Below are 19589 nucleotides of genomic sequence, written 5' to 3'. Positions count from 1 at the left end.
ACATCAGAACAATGCCAACACGTTACTACATGACCTCTTTTGAAGTTGTCCCTGTCCGGTGACCATTCATCCATTTACAGGGTCGTGCTTGGATCAGACCTCACTTCAACTCACTGCAGCGTATTTAGAAAATACGTTATTCATTTTTGCCAAAATAATAATTAATACAATCTGGTGTGTCTTGAATCAATTCAAATGGAATCAATTTGAGCAACTTTACCGGTGAGATGAGTAAGAGATTTGATCGAAATGTATTTTGTTCCACTGACTGAGGAGAAGTTAGGTAACAGGTTTTAAAACTAAGCCCCTTAACCAGTTTAAAACAAACAAACAAACAAACAAACAAACAAACAAACAAACATGCATACAGTGACATCATTGGCCCTCTAAACACAGACTGGACCGTAAAACAGCATCCCCAGAACACTAGGATCCTAATCCTACTCTACTGTTTCTAGTCAGAATTCACAAAATACAGTGGTAGTTACTGAAGCCCCCTGTTATCCTTTTTACCTGCATTTTCATTGCAGGACATTGTGTTGAAAAGGAAAAAGAAAAAAACATGTTTCATTAATGACTGCTTGTGAGCGGACTTGTCCAAATCACACTGGTGAATCCAGGAATGGCAGAAATTGCAAGAAAGAAAATCCACTCCACTACGAGTTAAACACCGACAACATCAACATCTACAACTGCTTTATATTCACATTCAATATTTTGAGGAGAATAGTAGCCATACAAAAAAATTAAAAGTAGGAGGTATAATTAAGCCATTTTATGGTTACATTTATTTGAGATTTTATCTCACCAATGGCCATTCTGGGAAAAAAAACAATGTTGGTTTTGGTTGAAAAAAGTTTGATGGTTTGATTTTATAAATCCCTATGTTGAAACAATCATAAAACCCCTACAGTTCACATATATTTACTTGATCTGTGTGTAACCCCCCCCCCCCCCCCCCCCCCCCCCCCACACACACACACACACACACACACACGCACACACACGCACACACACACACAAGAGAAACACAGCCCTACTCTGGGGCCTCACAGTAATTTAGCCCTACAGAAAGTAGAGACTAACAGTGAGATTGCCACTTTGCTTGACTGTAGTTGGTCCAGGCAGTCAGATGATCATTGCTGGTCTAGGAGGAGTTCAACAAGTTGCTGAGGACTGGTGGGAAAAAAAAAAAAAAAAAAACAGTCCAGAGGTTTAAACACAAACACACAGGATGTGAAAAATGGTATAAAGTATACATTGTGCGTGTGTGTGTGGGTGTGTGTGTGTGTGTGTGTGTGTGTGTGTGTGTGTGTGTGTGTGTGTGTGTGTGTGTGTGTGTGTGTGTGTGTGTGTGTGTGTGTGTGTGTGTCTCATACCCTGGGGATCTGACTGGGCCTCTGCTGCGTCGGCTTTGTGTGCAGCCTCAGGATCCGCTTCTAATCACACAGATAGACATGGTCAGAAAAACCAGAAAAAGATAAATTAAAGCGGACAGTGCAGCACATTGCCCGGTTCAATTTTTCCAGCAGTTAACAAAACAAATCCTTTTACTGCTAATTAGTATAAATCACTCTGTGGTGTCTCCTCTGGCAAAAAGAAGGGGAGGTGGGGGCTTTGTCCCTCTTCTATAATTGTGAAACCTCAGAGCTCCATTGGCTATAAATTAGGTGCCCAGAGGAGTTCGCAGACTATTAATATTTCTCAGCACTAATTGCCTATTATCACCACCACAAAATGTGTATATATTATTTGTAAACAGAGAAGCTGTACATGTTGGTGATGTTACCACCTTACTCCAACTTTATTTGCAAGCAAGATAGTTTTTTTGTTTTTTTAAACCAAGCAATTATCTAATGAAACGTATTGAGTTACAATCAGAATGAGAACAGTTGACTCTGAGGCAGCAATAGGACGTTCAGCCGAAGCTGAACGTCCTATTGTTCATGTTGACTGTAAATGAAAACTTTGCTGAAGTGGCATTTTCGGGATGCAGGATGTGTGTGAGTTGACATGTAATCAAAAAACACATCCGCCGACGTAAAGCTGAGTCTGTTCTCAGACAAACGGTAACTGATGACCTTCAAGACCTGAATTTTTTTTTGGGACTATGATATCAATACATGCACTTAGAACTGGTTAGACGAAAGAGCTTAATTAAAGACTGAAAGTAAAACCAGGTACTTAATGCATTCGTTTTCTTTAAGTAATACCTTGAAGGCTGAAGTCTGGTGGGGACTGACACTCATTTTTATCGAGACAGACAAGCCCAAAACTTTTGCTAATGTTGGAATCAAATCACTGAGAAATATGGGTTGAAGCTTATGCATTATTAAAAACTAGTCTCTCAAGGAACTCCCTGTGCTTTTCTGTAGTCCAATCAAATAGCAAGCAAATATCAGCAATTCCTCTCGCTGGAGTGTTATTTTGACTTTCATTTCACTTAATATTATTAATAGAAAAGATAACATCTATAACACTGCAGTAGAAATGATTACCCTGTCTGTTTTTGAAGCACAGTTTCTTCTTCTGGTAGGCGACGTATCCGCTGACTGCACCCACAGCAGACAAAACAACTGCAGACAGGATTCCTGCTAAAGAGCCAGAATTTCCCTCTGTATAGAAGAGAATGAAAGTGGATCAGCACAAATAGATACACAGTCAGCTCCAGTGATATCACATTAAAACTTCATTGGATCTTTTATAGCATTAATGCAACCGATGATCTTCTGTCGGCACTGAGCGTGCGGGTGTAGCCGGAATAATGAAACTCATTGAGAAGCCGTGTGTGTGGATGAATGCGTGACAGAAAAAAAAGACAGACAGTGGCTCAGAGCAAGAGAGAGAGAGAGAAAGAGAGAGAGATGCATCATCTCATTCCAGCATTTTCTGCTCTGTTTCCATTCATCCAGCCTGTGACTTAGACTTTGGAAAGCATTCACTGCACCTGTAACCTCGTTACTATGACAACACCAATTTGTTCAGTATCCATGCAGTGTGTGAGCACGCAAGCAAGTAAAGGCACCGGTGCAAGTTCAACACTGTTTGTAGGGAAATGTAGTTAAACGCTTTTCCCCAACATGATCACCCATTTGCTTTGTCAAAAAAAGGTCTAATTAACCTGCACATCCCCTACATTAATATTTCTAAAACAATGATTATTCATACCAAACTACCACAAACAGGACACATGTTTTCACCAAGATTGCAATATAAAAGGTTATTTTTTGTTGGCTTTAGTCAATAGTGAGTAATACTTGCAAGATTTGTTAACATGACAAGAAAGATAAGATTCAGGGAAAAGGTGACGGGAGTATAAAAGACTGTGGCAGGAACTTACTAAAAAGAAAGAACTATAAAGCACTGTAAGTACTATTAGCGTTATGACGTTGGATCAGGTGAGCTAAAACAAGGAAGTAGGGTGAGTCACTGAAGTGAGATGAATTAAAAAGCATGAGTCAGAGAAATTCTAAGAAAATAAAAGAAAGCGCCTGTGTTGAGTCACTGAATGCGTGGGGTTGTGTGAGCAGGAAATAGACAGGCATGAGCATGCATGTGCACAAATGCAAATTTCACAGCAGGTGATTTGTCATACCTAAAAAGATGTGCAAATATGAAATTCAATAACTGAACAGTTATCATGCAATTTCTATTTCTTCATGCAACACCTGTTTTTTCCGCACAAATGTAAATATATAAATATTTTACATACAAGTCTTTTTTGTTATTGCCCTTTCCATATTTCAAGTCTAGTGACAGAAGCCTTTCAGTAATTTACTTCGCTTCAGTTTTGCCTGCAGTCATTCGTGAAACTATGAAATGAGACTCACTTGAGTTCAAAAGAACGTTTTTCCTTTTAAAAGCACATACCTGCCCCGGCCTCAGAAAAGAAGAAAAACATTGGGAGAATGTTTTTATTGCATGTTTGTTTGGTGCAATCAGAGGTGGCAGAAGTATTTACATGCCTTACTGAAGTGTGGAAAAGTGGAAATACAAGCTACTTTACTCCAGTGAAAGTAAAAGAGTCAAAGTTCATATGGTGCCTCTTTTAAACCATCTTGAAATATTTTAGGTGGTGTTGAGAACATGCACACATACTGTACATATTGTAATACATTGTTTCTGTGGCAGAATAGCTACACAGATGATGATGTTTTGAGTCAGAAACTTTATTTCAAAATAGTAATAACTGGACTTTATGTAAATCACGATGAATTCCATTCAGAAATGTAACTGTTTTTGAACTTCAACAAGTATTGATGTAACTTATCTTAAATGAAATGCTGTTATCGTAACTCCGGATCTTCTTTAAAGAGGCTAAAACGAGTCAGCATGGCCCAGGGCAGCTGTGGCTACAATGTAGCTTACTACCACCGGTGGGACTGGTGTGAATGAATAATAGTTTCTGTATGCACTTTGAGTCAGCATGAAAAAAAGCGCTATATAAATCCAAGATATTATTATTATTATTATTATTATTATTATTATTATTATTATTATCAAGTAATGGGCCAATTTGAAGAACGTAAGTAGAACAAAGAAACTGTTTGTTTAAGGAGTGTAAATAAAAAGGAGTCATGGCAAAAGTCCTGGTACTTGAAAAACCTACTCAAGTACAAAAACGTGGTTACTTGGTTCCTCTGATTACAGAAAATGTATGGGTGATGTTTGTATTGATATGTTGAAATGGGAATAAAAGACAGCTGAATTACCTTTGGGTTGAGAATTGTCTGCTATTGAGAAAAGGAAAAAAAACAGTTACAATTAAAGTCCCACACGTCACAAAAACAAACGGTGAGTGCGGTTACCAATGACGTCTGATTTGCATATGAGCAGCACTGAAGTCACACACAGTAAATGCTAGGATTTACTTTAACAGCCACGGAAAAATAAAAAACGGAATTCGCTTCCATCTGTTTCCCAGATTGATATTCAGGAACAGATGTTACTTCCCACTGAATTCACAGTCAACTCATTTTAAGGAGGAACTGTTCAAAAAAATAGGGAAGAAGCCTTTCCCGCTCCTTGTATCCTGTTTGCCTTGTCAGAGGCACGCCAGCAATATCCTGCGTGTTTCACCAACTGTCAGCCACATCTCTCCTGGTATTGCGCCCATATGCACCCAGTGTGATATTATTATTATATAGTCTCTTTGGCGCACTTTGGCCATACTATGTTTAAAAAAATATATAAATAAATTCTTACCACTGCCCGAGGCGCCAGCAGCAACTCCTGGAAGGAGACAGAATGTGAGAAATGTCATTTTTAGAGAAAAATGAAGAGAAGGGACATTGTTTTAATGTGCTAATGATGCATGTAAACCATTGTGACAGCATGGCAGAGGAGAAGAAAGGAAAGGCGAGATTATTCTCTTTGTAGTAGCTTTACACCTCAGGGGCATTAAGGCTTCTAGAGTTTCTGTCCAAACCGGTCTCGAAACATGCACACACGCACACGTTTACACGCTGCTTTCACTCATTCACATACTTCTGAAGCTCGTATTCTGAACACCTCAAGTGTCCAAACCCGAATCTAAATTCAACCTCAAAACCATAAATATATGTAAATATTGCATTTTGGTGGACACACGGTGGATTGAACCCATAGAGAGCTTTGAAGTTTTGAAGCCTGCAAAGAAAGTAAAACAACGGGGGCGCTCACGCACGCAAGCACATATCTCAGCATGAAGCGTCTCCACTGTGTGCTCAGTGAGATGCTTTTATAACATCAGAGTGATAAAATATCTGGACGAAAGACAAGCACTCTATGCCGCCGTCTTTCTCAGGGCTTTCATTTGATCCACATTCAAACAACCCCGTTATCTCTCGACCTGTCTGTATACGTCTGTGACATCATGGCTGCCCTCTACCTGCTTCGGCTTGATAAAGCCGCTAATAGCAGAGGGTTGAGGAAAAGTACTTTGCACTAGAATATAATGATTATAGCGCTCCAGATGACTCAGCTTTCAGGCAGGGAATAAAGGCTAAAACAGTGGGAGAAGCTGCCTCAGGAAAATCTCTTGTTCCAGCATTTCTGTCAAATTGCCTTGTGGCAAAAGATTAAAGTTGCGTAAAACGATTCAATTCAGTTTCTTGTCATGGGAGCTTGGTGAATGAGAACAGCATTCTTGCAGAACAAAGACACCAGAAAAGAAGTCTCAAAACACTGTTAGTAGGGCAGATTTTTAGCTGTCAGGTCCTACAAACTACATGGTGAAGGGGACACCTTTGCACTTTTCAAGTCAAACCATTGTGAGAACATGAAGTATGGAAAGATGGCCACCGCATTGACGGCATGGTTTGTGTAATAAGAGTCAATGAGGATTACAACAGAGAGGGAACCAACGTGGTTGTAGAAGGACTTTAAAGCACAAATCTCAATGGGTTCAGTGAGCTGCTCTGCTCAATGAGACAAAAGGAATGCAAATATAATCCCCTCAAAAGGTTGGTGATTGGTTTAACCGAGTGATGTGCTGAAATGTGCATACTTATTAGGATTCCAATTTTGAAACTTACAAAGAAATTTGATAATAAACACACTGAATAACCTCCATTTTCTATGCGTGATTGTAGCCCATCATGATGGTTGGAAACACTGACAGTTTTAATTTAAAATAAAGGCCCAAATATTTAGTCTTCCATGTTAGCTGAAGCGTGGTGAAAGTGTCATCTCTGCGAGTGGAGCTAATGGTAATCCTAAAGAGTATCTGTCACAACAAGGCTAATCTCATCAGACTGAACAGTTTCAAAAAGACTTACATTCTATGCTTAAGTGTAAATAAAGATACCTGTGCTTGAAAGAAAACTTGAATAAAGGTGAACGTAAAAGTGAGAAAGTTCAGATTCAGAAATATACTCCAGCAAAAGAAATGTTTTTTTTAAGGAGATCATGAATCGTGGAAGGGGTCACCTGCACCTAAAACTATTGTTATTACTATTGGCCACCAGCTGAATTACAGGCTGTGACACTAGTCATCAATCAACTTATATAGTTGTGAATTAGAAACAGAATATTTCAAAGAAATGTAAAAATGATTCTGTTGGATGTTTATATAAAACACAAGGAATTCAATTTAATGATCCTTTCACTGTCGCTCTGAATTCTCTATATAGGGATTTAAAATACAAGCAACTCATTTTGAAAAATGCAAGCAGAACGAAATACAGATAAAGTACTTCTGATGCAGCGTGATAAAACAAGATTTTCTATGTTTATACTGACTAGATAAGACACCAAACGTCCAAATATGGATCTCTACCAGTCTTGCTGCGTTATCGGTGACTGCAGCACGGTCGACTCTTTATACTGAGTATGAACTCACCATCTGATTCAAAACTGCGGCTCTTTCCTGGCTGTGGTGGGTCGACAACAGCAGCATCTCCATCACCGAGGGCATCTGCCAAGTCAAAACCGCCATCTGAAAAAAAAAAAAAAAAAAAAAGGAATTAAAAATCACGGGTGACAAATAAATGCCAGAAGAATTCATGTAGGAGAATTTCCCCTCCCTCGGGGAAGATCCTCCAGATGTTCAGCCAAAAGCATGCTGTGTCTCTAATACAGTATACTGCACTGTCTCAATGTTGAGCTGTTTAATGATAATATCAGTCACCCCGAGGGCAATCCGCAGCCCTGTCCCTAATGGCCCCTCGTGAATGCCCTGCAGAGATGTCCTCAATTAGGTCTCTGAAACACAACCAGCTCCATGGGTGTAACAGAGATCTTATGAGACAGTGTTGACTTAGATTAAAGGATATTATCTGTCAGTAACAATACCTCATCCTAGTCTATATCCACAGTAACAATACAATCTCCGTCTCGATATTCATTGGGGGGGGGAAAACCCAAGTGACTTATACAACATGTGTGACTCACAGTATGAAACTTGGGTGCAGGGTGGGGCCTCGTGTGATGAGGGATGTAATTTATCGCTGATGAAACCTTAAAGGCACAAGTGACCTACTCTTCTAAAAAAAACCTAGTTTTTGCCATCCATTCAAAGTATGAGAATCATATAAGCAGTATTTATGACAGACAGATAAAACAGATGTAACAGAGCCAGATTTTATGCTACCCCTCATTCTCCTGAGATGTTTTCCATCTGCAGTCCAGCTTTTTCTTTCAGCCCTCACTCTCTACTGACATTTCCATTAACCTCTCCTCAAGTCTGCACCCACATCTCTTTTCTTTAGTCGTTACACGTCTGCTCAGCTCCTCCTCTGAATGAGCTCAACTCTCATCATTTTGTCTGCGCTGTCTCGAAGTGAGACAAAGCTTTTTTCGCCAGCTGGCACATGGAGGAAATCTTCCATGGCGAGCATTTCCGACACATTGAACGTATCCTTCCGTCTCGAGATGCAAGGGGATAGGCACAACATGAAAGCACTATTTTTAAGTTTACGGAGAAAAGGATATCCGGCTGTGAAGACGGTAAAGACAAACAAGAAGAATACTGGGAAGAGGAAATATCAAAATGATATGTACATGCCATTTAAGAGGGAAGAGCAGTTTTAACATACATATCCGGAAAATGACTTAATTTTTAATGAAAATTACCAAACACATTAAATAACACATTTTGTGGACAACACTAGTGCGCCATACTGCATTTTTATGGGATTTTGAATACATCCAGCAAATAATAAATGTTGTTTAGCCATTTGATTAAGTTCTGAAGTGATTCATACTGCATCACTTTTTTTTTTTTAAACTTACACAATTTCTAGAATAGTCAGATCAAGGGTGAAACCACTCAATTCGAAAAGATTACAATGAGGGCCCCATAAGGGGTTAAGGTACAGTATATAATGAAGTATGGAAACCTATAGAGTAACACTTCATCTGTGATAACAATCTCAGTGAGGTCATCTGGGAGGCTTTCTAACATAAATCAAATCGATCCCTTCTCAGGGATTAGGATTTTTGTGATGGAGACACATCTGTACTCCATTAGCTTGATCAGACCGAAGGGAGTGGCAGGACAATGATACGTGACACCTTAGAAAAGCACAACATACACATTTTTTACAGTGACTGATGATATGTAATATTCATTGTGATTTGTGGGGTTAAAGGAGGACAGTAAAGATTCAGTATGGTCAGAACTGTCAGGTGATAAACTCCACTTGGCCTTTTATGAAAACAAAGCAGCATGAATCACAGTGTTAATCATGTTTCAGCTCGGAGACAGGCAGTGATGCACTGGATTCACTTCATGAGAAAACTATGACACAAGTGGTCAAATTATTTTTACAGGTGATCTCAAATAGAATAAATCCTCAAATCCTGTTCACAGTAAATAATCCTCTTCATGGACTGGCACCTTCACACGTTTCTCAGTGGTGATGTAAATAGTCAACATCACACTTTAGTATATGCAAATTCTGCTTTTCGGACTGATCTGGTAATGAAACATTAAACAAAACAAGTGAAGCTGCTTATGGTTTTACTTGTTTTGTATACACTTTGGATCGGTCAAGTCTATGAAAGAGCAAACACACAGGGAGCCAACCACATACAGAACACATATTATTCACTATCCAATAACTATCTGCATTAAATAGTAGGAAGGAAACTGAAAAACTAAAACAAACCTGCCTTCATCCATTGCCTTCAGCAAAACCAAGAACCGAGGTTGAATAAATGCGTACAGAAAATGGATGGAGGTCATAAAACAGCAGACTGTATATTCACATTAAAAAATATTTTTACCTTGTTTGACTTCAGGAGCAGCAGCTTCTTTGACTGCAAGAAAAGAGAAGGAAGGACAAATTATGGCACGGTGTACAGTAAACATTATTCAGTCAAGAGAGGCTGTGGTGGGCTCCTTTGTTAGCTGGATCTTTTATATCTACCTGAAAGGTGGTTATCTTCCCATATTTCTGATTTTTTATTTTTTTTTGGTTTGTTTTGTGAAATGATTGGACTCCACAAAATACAAAGTACCCTATATGTCCTAAAATTCTGCTGGTGTCCAATACCATCCTGAATAAATCAGGTGTGTAGGATGAGACAAGGGGGAAACATTTCAAACACCCAAGATAACACCCATGTTAAGGTCTCACTATTGTTATTTAATGTTCAGTCATTATAAATTATAATGAAAACACTTAATGATATCCAGATCCTTATTAAACCAATATTCTTTGAATAACTGTAGCCTGACAAGAACCAGCAACAAAGGGGAGAGCATGACAATTACAAACAAGCTTGTACAGTTTCTCCCCTTGTAAAAGACACACATGCTACAGAAGTGAGATCATCTGCAGAAAACATGTGCTCAGCTTTACAGACCACTCTTTTTTTTTTCAGTTGTAAATCTTAACCTCTGGGCAAACACCAGTTGCCACACCAGAAGGAGACTATATGAAGAGGGTTGTGTTGTTTATCCACATTTTAAATGAGGTGCAAGTAAACAGAGACAAGCATTGACACAATGCAAAACAATTCAGAGATAACACAGACGTCACTCTCTAAAAGTATTATGGAATTATTATTATGATGAAGGCCCGTAGCAAAGTCTGTAGATGATGTATGTACTTACTTATAGGGACATCAACCACATCATCTGTTTTGGCCTCGGTTTCTGCTTTTCCCTCAACTGCTGGTTCCCACGTATCTTCATTTGCAGCTGGATCAGTAGGCTCTTCCTCTTTATTTGGTTTGGAGTTATCTATTGCTGGTGGGACCTGATCATCAGCTTCACTCTAATAAAATGAAAAATATAGAAAAGGAGACAGAGAGAGAGAGAGCACACCGACTCAATTACATACTGTAGTAGCTCCTGAAAAGTATAGTGAGGTTAGGTTTTGTTGTAGACTTTCCCAAACTGCTACTGACCTCCACTTTGGGTGCATCTGATGTTGGGTGTTCGGTCCCTGGACTGCCAGGCTCCGATGCAGGAGCTGCTCAGCAAGGCAAAATTGAGAAGAGGGAAATTATTACATCACTGATTACTGTTTTCTCACACAGGTCATTCTGAAAGACCTCACCTCTCTGGCTTGCATGCTCATACCAACAAAACCATTGACTGATTCCCAATACACATGGTAAGTCGTGGATTTTCATTCTCTTATCTTTTAGCATCAACTACTCATTTGTTGAACATGTTGTAGCATTTATAAAATATTTGGCTGCTATTAAATTCAAAATGAAACATTTTTTTCCATTTGATATCTTGCATATGTGCTTTGTTCAAGTAAATAAATGATGTGGAGATCATTGCTTTGGGTTTCAATAAACATTTTACACTGATTTGAGCAATGTTTTCTGGACATGTGGAATTCATTAAATTGATAGGTATTCATCTGAAATGTGCACTCCAAATGATTTTGTTTTATTGTCTGGAGTCGAGCTGCTTTTATTCACCTGGTTCGACTTTGGTGTCTGCAGTCGAAGTCTCTGCTGCTTGGTCTCCATCAGTAGCAGCAGTAGTATCTGTATCTGTTGCTTCAGCTGCGGGAGTGTCAATCTCTTCAGCTGCAGCAGCATCTGCCTCTTCAGCTGCAGGAGTATCTGCCTCTTTAGCTACAGGTGGGTCCGACTCTTCAGCTGCAGGTGTGTCTGCTGCGTCGGCACCATCAGCAGCCTCCGGTGCCGCATCTTGTTCCGTAGGAGCAGCTGCAGGAGCACCGTCATCTGTAGGAGTGTCTGGTGCTGCATCGGCCTCAACAGGAGCCGCTGGGTCTCCTGCGTTGGCTTCAGGGGCAGCATCAGGCTCAGGATCTGCCGGTGATACTACCTGTAATGGGAACAAGATTTTTGGATGAGACCCAGGGATTGATAGAGGCTCTGAAAGCATCATGATGTAGCTGCACTTTTGAGTTCTAATCGCTTGCTTGCCATGAGGAAAAATGCCAATGTCTCCAACAAAACATCAGCCAAAATTTTGAAAACAGCTGGTATCTTTGAGGTCTTCCCCTTGTTTCACACTCATACTTATGTCAATGCCACACTTTTTACACTCAACAGTCATGACACAATAACAAATGCAGCTGTCGATGGGCTTCTGTGATACATCAGAAGTAAATTATTTCTAATATACCAGACCTCCACTGCAATATTCTAAATAGTATTTGGAGAGAAAATAAATCAAAGCGACAAACAAAATGTATGTATTTCTTACCTCTATGTCTGCCTCAGGTTCTGCGTTAGCCTCTGGAGCTGTGTCTGGTTCAGGGGCTGGTGTCGCTGGGTCTGCTGCCTCCTCTGCTGGGGCTGAGTCATCTGCACGATATTGTGTGGAGCAAGTCAGTAACAGAATAACTAATCTCAGAGTGACGTGCTCACACTGGGATCGATCAACTTCAAATATGTGTTGAAGAAAATGGCCCAATCTCTGTGTCTCGATAAATATGACACATCTGATGAAAGCCTCAAATAAGAGGGAGGCAGACATAACAAGAAAGTCAGTATCAGTGTTTCAGGAGAAGATTTTTCTGCCTTTGAACACATATTGATTACAAAGTTCCTGGAGTTTTGACTACTGACTGATATTTTGCAAACAAAAAATCCAAAAGACATATCTAACCTGAAATAAAGTTTAGTAGCAATTTGTGTAACTCTTGGTAATTAAATACTGCATGCCTTAATCCATCTGCTGTCTTGTGCAGTCATCAAAACTGTGACTGCTGCTTCAGATGTTGCAAACCCTTTGCATTCCTTATCATGACACACACCCACATATACATACAAGCGAGCCATTCGAGCCACACCCTGGTCAGATCGGTGCTTCACGGTAACGCTCAGGCCTCAACTCCACGACAGGCGCATCAATCACACTGGACCTGCCTCCACATCATACGAAGGCTCAACGTCAGAGCCGGTATTGCAACTCAGTACTAATGAGAAAATGACAAAGATGTGCTTTTTGTCATTCTGTGTATGAGATGTGCATTATGCGTGTGTGTGTGTGTGTGTGTGTGTGTGTGTGTGTGTGTGTGTGTGTGTGTGTGTGTGTGTGTGTGTGTGTGTGTGTGTGTGTGTGTGTGTGTGTGTGTGTGTGTGTGAGTGTGTGTTGTGTGTGTTTGAGGCAGTGCTGTGAGATTCCATCTTTGCCTGTGAGAAGCTGAAACAGCAAACTGTGGTCTGACTTGATTGTTCTTTGCTTGCTGATTTCAGCAGCACCCTGATGATGGTTCATCTGAGAAGTGCTTTCTTCCAAATAAATACCAACTACTGAGTGGCGCTGGCAGTCATGTGGTTGGGCCAATTGAAACTTGCTGGATCACATGAAATAAATGAAAACACACAGGTCGCAAAGACTTTTGCAAAGAAATTCAGATCCATTTTAAAAACGAACTAAAATCAGAAACTGGTCAAAGGTCTTTTGTGTTTTATGTTCTGACATAACAGTACAGCGTCTTTATTTCAGGTACAATCTGTTGTTTTCCAATGAGGGATCCCTGGACTTGCCAAGAGATTGTATCACAGTCAATGAAGCCTTGAGGGAGAGCAGCATGAACACATCTGAAGTATTTCCATCACGCCATAAATCCTCTTGCAGCAAGAAGTACTGGTGACACCCTGGCTCCCATCATGGACAGGAACACACGTACATATGGTCGGAAAACGCACATGTCAGTGCGCACAAGCATGGCTCAACACACATGAGGTGTAGAGAAACAGACATGCACACATTCATGCACAGCTGTCTGGTTAGTAATAACAGGATCCCTTTGTTTCTCTCACTCACTTTTTTTTTTCCCCCAGTGAAAGTAGCTGCACCGCCTTAAAGTCCAAGATAAACATTAATTAGTACCCTTAATGACTCAAAGAGTTATGGGTGGGTGTGGAGGGTGTCTGGTTCACTATCTTCATAAGATCCATGAAAATCTTTGGCTGGTGACGTAAAATGCACTTCAAGGTAATGAAGTGGAACTATGGTGAGATAAAAACTGATGCATCCTCCCTTTGCACAGAACACTTATCATGTAACAAACAAACAAAAAAAAAATCTGATCTCCAACAGTGCAAGAGTTCACACTGACGTCCAGTCAAACTCCTATTGTGAATTTATCAGGGCAGGATGTCTGGCAAAGTGTTTCTGTATGTTTTGATTTTCAATGGGCGCATTTTTTTCATTTAATTGTGCTCAAATACGCGTGTGTGTGTGTGTGTGTGTGTGTGTGTGTGTGTGTGTGTGTGTGTGTGTGTGTGTGTGTGTGTGTGTGTGTGTGTGGTGTGTGTGTGTGTGTGTGTGTGTGTGTGTGTGTGTGTGTGTGTGTGTGTGTGTGTGTGTGTATGAGGTTACTCTCTCTTTCTCTTGCTCCCCTATAGAACATTCTGTTCCCGTCTATCAGTTTGCCACTTCCTTATTTAACTACCTCTCCTACAAACATACCCCCAGTCACTTACAGAGACACACACATGCACACACAATGCATATGTGAGTGCACGGACATACACACACACAGACACACACACACACACACACATGCACGCACATGCACATGCATGCCTGCGAACTCGTAAAAAGTTGCCCCCTCCTCTTTGGCTCTAAACATACAGACTCATGTTCACACCCATGTGAAATTCATGTGCGCACACATGTTCGCATTCACTCTCACACTCGGACTGAGAGATGTGCTGTTTTGTGTCAGTGCAACAGTGAAATCAATCGTTGCACATCTCAAGCTATCCCTTCTTCCCTTCTGTCTTTAAAATGATCAGCCCCCCCCCCCCCCCCCCTCCTCTCTCTCCAAAACTGTTAACTCCCTCTGTTTCATTGCCACTGCTCTCCCTCGAGGCTGGTGAGTCATCTCTCTCTCTCTCTCGCTCTGACATGGCTGCACGCTATTGTAGTATGGGACTTCACCACGACAGCGGTAAACTGGGAAAGGCCCCCTCGAAAGGAAATGCTCAAGTCGAACCAGTTTACACATGTGGGAAAGTATCAAACTGTCAGATACACTCTGTACTTTCCTGGTGAAGAAAGTCTGATAGATTCAAAGATATCTTTTTCTTTTGTCTCTAATAGGCACTGTACCAACAAAAGAATAAAAAACAGCGACTTGCTGCATCCGAAGGTGAACAAATTTTGCTGCCGGCGCTTCTAATGCCATTAATTAACAGGTTATTTGTTGGGTTTATTCGAAACTCAAGCTCAAAACAAACCAGCTGAGTGTGTTGCTGTGTGGCAGCTTACTTCAGTCTCGTTATCACTGTAGGCTGTTGGAAATGAGCATCACTGCTACTGATAATGCGTATTAGAAAATAATCTGTCCATTATTCAATTAATAAAAAGTCACCTGGGTTCACAAGAGGAGAGAAATGTGATAAAATGTTAAACATTTAAATCTAGTAATCTTTCCATTCTTATCATGAGGTTACTGAGAAGTTCTGTCCATTATGTGACATTTCCATAAGCAATTTATACCAATAAGGTGATTTTTTTTCAACACAAAGATAGTTCTTTGTTACTGCATTAGTTAACTAATTAAATAATATTGCGACAGTTCAAGAAATTTCTGTTACAGACAAAGAAAACATAGTGTAAGTCTCAATGAGAAGGTTCATTCTTGTTGCCCAAGCTTGTTATGCAGCTCTGATTATATCTAACATTACCTTTGTATTAGGCGCTGAAGACAGTTTTGCAAGGCCTATAGTTACTGAGCTTTAATTATACTTTTTAAAATATGACATGAGGAGCGGTCCGTAACAAACAGGAAACATCTTTAAGTTGTACTTGGACCGCTGCCAAAGCGAAAGCTGGAAAAAGTTAAACTGGATGTTTTTCCCAAGGTATAAAGTACAGATGTTTGCAGTGCCACTCAAAATTTACCATCTTCAATCATCAACATTGTAGTTTGATACCGCTTGAAAGACTCAATTTATATTGGTGTAGCATTTGAGTCAATGTGCCTTTGTTTTATAGGAAATGTGGCTTCAGTTGTCATGAAAAGTAACGACACTTTTACACATTCGTTCCTACATCGTCATGCTGTAAAACATAAAAGACTGACAGCGAGTAGAGTAGACAACCACTTTCAGCATTTTCCATCATGTTGGTTAGCTACTATGACAACGGTCAACACAACATGAGGAGTGCACTTAAACGGCTATGTGTATCGTGTTTCACGTGCTTCGTGGACGTTTTCAAGTTGTGCTGGTGAGTGGATGCAGGTGTCATTGTCGAGAACCAAAAAAGTGACGTGAAGGATTAATTCACTTTGACATCTCATCCTACTTCTCACTCACAACCTCAAACCAAGAAAATTCAACTTCTCCCATTATCTAAATTTTAGGTGGCGACTCCAAAAAAGATTTTAAAAAAAAAAGTAATTTCGGCACAATTAGTTGCATAACAGACCCACTGGGCATTACATAAATGGGAGTCTGGGCCATGTCATCAATGCCACAATGAAAGGGAATGTTTTTCAGGCTCGCCTGGTTCCTGCCATGAGGTTGTGGGAGATTGCGTGTAGGTGACTGAATGAGTAATAATGCGTGCCCATGCATATATGTGTAACCAAAGACTTCTCTCGTAATTGTACACCAGAAGTTTGTGCATTTGCGTCAGGTGATACAACAACACCTCCCCAACACATTGTTCTTCCAGGCATGGGCCTATTGTATGTTTGTGAGACAGAAAGTGCTGTTTACCCCAATCAGGTACATCTTAAAGAGCCCCTATGGGAACAAAAGAGCATGCGTGTGTGTGTGTGTGTGTGTGTGTGTGTGTGTGTGTGTGTGTGTGTGTGTGTGTGTGTGTGTGTGTGTGTGTGTGTGTGTGTGTGTGTGTGTGTGTGTGTGTGTGTGTGTGTGTGTGTGTGTGTTTTTCACTTATCCACCAAAAGCATGATTTATATGTTGGCCGTTGCAGGTGTAAACACAGACAAGTCAGCACACACACACTGTACACACACACCTGGCCCACATCATGAAACTCTTTTCTTCTTTCACTTGCCCTTAAGACACACACATGTTCACTTGCTGGCCTTAGCGTACGCACACACACACACACACACACACACACACACACACACACACACACACACACACACACACACACACACACACACACACACACACACACACACACACACACACACACACACACACACACACACACACACACACACACACACACAGTAATGAAGCACTTTCATACTCCCACATGTCCTGTGCATTAAAGTCATACAGCACACACCCACTCATCCCCTCCTACACGCACACGCACACACACACACACACACACACTCACACACACACACACACACACACTCCCGCATATACAGATGCTGAGGGTCTTGAGGGAGAGCTGAAACTAGTTGTGTCTTAGGGTGTTGCCTACAGATGGAGCTGGATCTAGTTACTGACACTCCCTGCACTTCACCTCTTTAACTTACAGTAAATGATGTACACATATGCAGTGCATCGGGCCGAGCGTCCCCCCGTTTCTCAGCAGGACTGCAGTAGAACCACTGAGCACTCACGCAACTCAGCAACACACACTCTAAGATTCCCAGAGTCTGTGCTCACCGATATCCACTGGCTTTACAATGAAGCTACAGTTCATCAGTTGGAGAGAGAGTTGGTGGGAAGAGGCAAGAACAAAAGATTTAAGCTGAACAACATATTCCTTTTCATTTTCTCTTCGTGTGTGTGTGTGTGTGTGTGTGTGTGTGCGTGTGCGTGTGCGTGTGCGTGTGCGTGTGCGTGTGCGTGTGCGTGTGCGTGTGCGTGTGTGTGTGTGTGTGTGTGTGTGTGTGTGTGTGTGTGTGTGTGTGTGAGAGAGAAGGTGGTGCCACCATCGTGCCATGTTCACGATCATAAAAAGTCAACCGGTAGAGTGACATGATACCACATCAATCCCATGTGCAACGTTTCCACTGAACAGGTTTTCATAATGCTGATAAGCTCACCTCCTCTCTTCCTTCTATCTCTCTCTTTCTCTCTCTCTTCCTCTCCTCGTAAGCCTTGAAAATGTTTCTTTTATCTCCTTCAAAACATTTCCACTCACTTTCTCTCCATCGTCACTTTACATATCCTCCTCACTGCTTCCCATCTTTCCCTGTGAGATTTATTGTGCTTTTGAAAGATCTAAAATCATTTCATGTGCCCCGGGGGAAGGGAAGAGGCCCCTGGGCCAGCTGACGAGGGATAAGGCAAAAGAGAGAAAGACAGAGGGAAGAAAAATCAAAGTCAGGGATCAATTAGACAGATAAACAAAGGAGAAAAGAGGCATAGCATAGAAGGAAATGGGGATTTGCGCAATGGCAACGGGTCCAAACACACCCCTTCAGCCCAAAACTCAAGTCCAAAAAGATAAGGCCCCTGTTACATGACACACCTTTTTTGTTGATGATGTCTGGGTTGTGAAGGCAGAATGAGCAAATCAGAGTGAGCTTTTTTTTTTTTTTTTTTTTTATTAATTCAATCATCCAGAACAGATTTAAAAGGGGTAGATTGCAGCGAAAGGTGAAATGAATTAAAAGGAGACAGAGATTCAGACAGACAGCCTGGCAAAAGACTAATAATTGCTGAGGAGCACAGAAAGAGAGAGAGAGAGAGAGAGAGAGCGAGAGAGCGAGAGAGAGAGAGAGAGAGCTAATGGGTAGTGAAATGGAGACAGTGAGATGGCACAGACCAGACATTGAGACAGACAAAAAGATAGATAGATAGATAGATAGATAGATAGATAGATAGATAGATAGATAGATAGATAGATAGATAGATAGATAGATAGATAGATAGATGGCAGCACAGTGACGGAACAGAAAAAGACCTGCATACATTTGAAGATTGGGTGAATAAATTGGAATTACACGATTACCTTGCGCCTTGGCGCTTGTGGCCAGCAGGCTTCCTATTAGCAGAATCCACAGGTATGACATCATGGGAACACCGTGTTCTGGCTGAGAATAAAAATCGGGGCTCAGTCTGCCTTCTCTCGCCCTTGAAAAAGGACAATTAAGCGGCCGGGAGGGTTTCAGGTGGGTCTGGAGGGCGTTGCTGCGTCTGCGTGCCGGTGCGTTGTTGCGCGTCGGATCAATGTGCTCCAAGGTGCTCTGATGCTCAGCGCGCGCCGCCGCGGATCTGCGCTCCTCTTTTGTCTCGGATTGGGAGAGAGAAGGTCCAGTCTTTATTAAGGTGGGCGGGTCTCTTCCCCCGAACACAGGCAGGCTGGGTGCGATCTGCTGGGGAAGGCACCGCTCCCCACACTTAACAGAGGTTTGTCTTATTCATCTATTTATTTAGGATTTAATCATTATTTTTGTCATCACCATGCCGACAGTATCACGGTTACCTGGAATTTGCATTTCCAGTAGTTTTCCTCAATCCTTATTTGGGAGAGATCAATTATTCTGAAACTCCTGCTGAAACTTATGTTTGCCTGACGAGTCATCGGATTAAAGCAGACGCTTTGTGAGTCACACTCAGTCACAAGTTAGAATTTTTTCTATAATTTAAGTTAATTGTGCGCATTAAAAGTTCCAGCTCTGACAAGACCGGAGATCAGTCTGCTTTCAGGGTTTTAACAGTGTAAGAACACACTCCATGATCTAACTACCCATAAGCATGCATACAAATAAAATACACATTTAAAACTGTGGTGGCTTACGTTTTCTACACTACTTTCTTAACACCTA

General features: G+C 41.1%; 1 protein-coding gene across 1 annotated transcript; it reads right to left on the bottom strand.

Moving 5' to 3' along the window:
* Window positions 1–976: 976 nt before the first annotated feature.
* Window positions 977–19345, bottom strand: LOC308131449 (uncharacterized protein; the record flags this gene model as incomplete). Its single annotated transcript, XM_080498177.1, has 13 exons — window positions 977–1176; window positions 1380–1439; window positions 2499–2615; window positions 4713–4733; window positions 5206–5232; window positions 7322–7417; window positions 9709–9741; window positions 10541–10703; window positions 10837–10901; window positions 11365–11737; window positions 12122–12222; window positions 18773–19133; window positions 19247–19345. 13 exons carry the CDS (start codon window positions 19343–19345, stop codon window positions 1148–1150), a joined length of 1545 nt encoding a protein of 514 aa, XP_080354303.1. The 3' UTR covers window positions 977–1147.
* Window positions 19346–19589: the final 244 nt, after the last annotated feature.

The sequence above is a fragment of the Blennius ocellaris genome, assembly GCF_963422515.1.
Source record: "Blennius ocellaris genome assembly, chromosome: 6".
In the NCBI taxonomy this organism is placed as follows: Eukaryota; Metazoa; Chordata; class Actinopteri; order Blenniiformes; family Blenniidae; genus Blennius; species Blennius ocellaris.
This window is presented reverse-complemented; position numbering and strand designations above follow the sequence as displayed.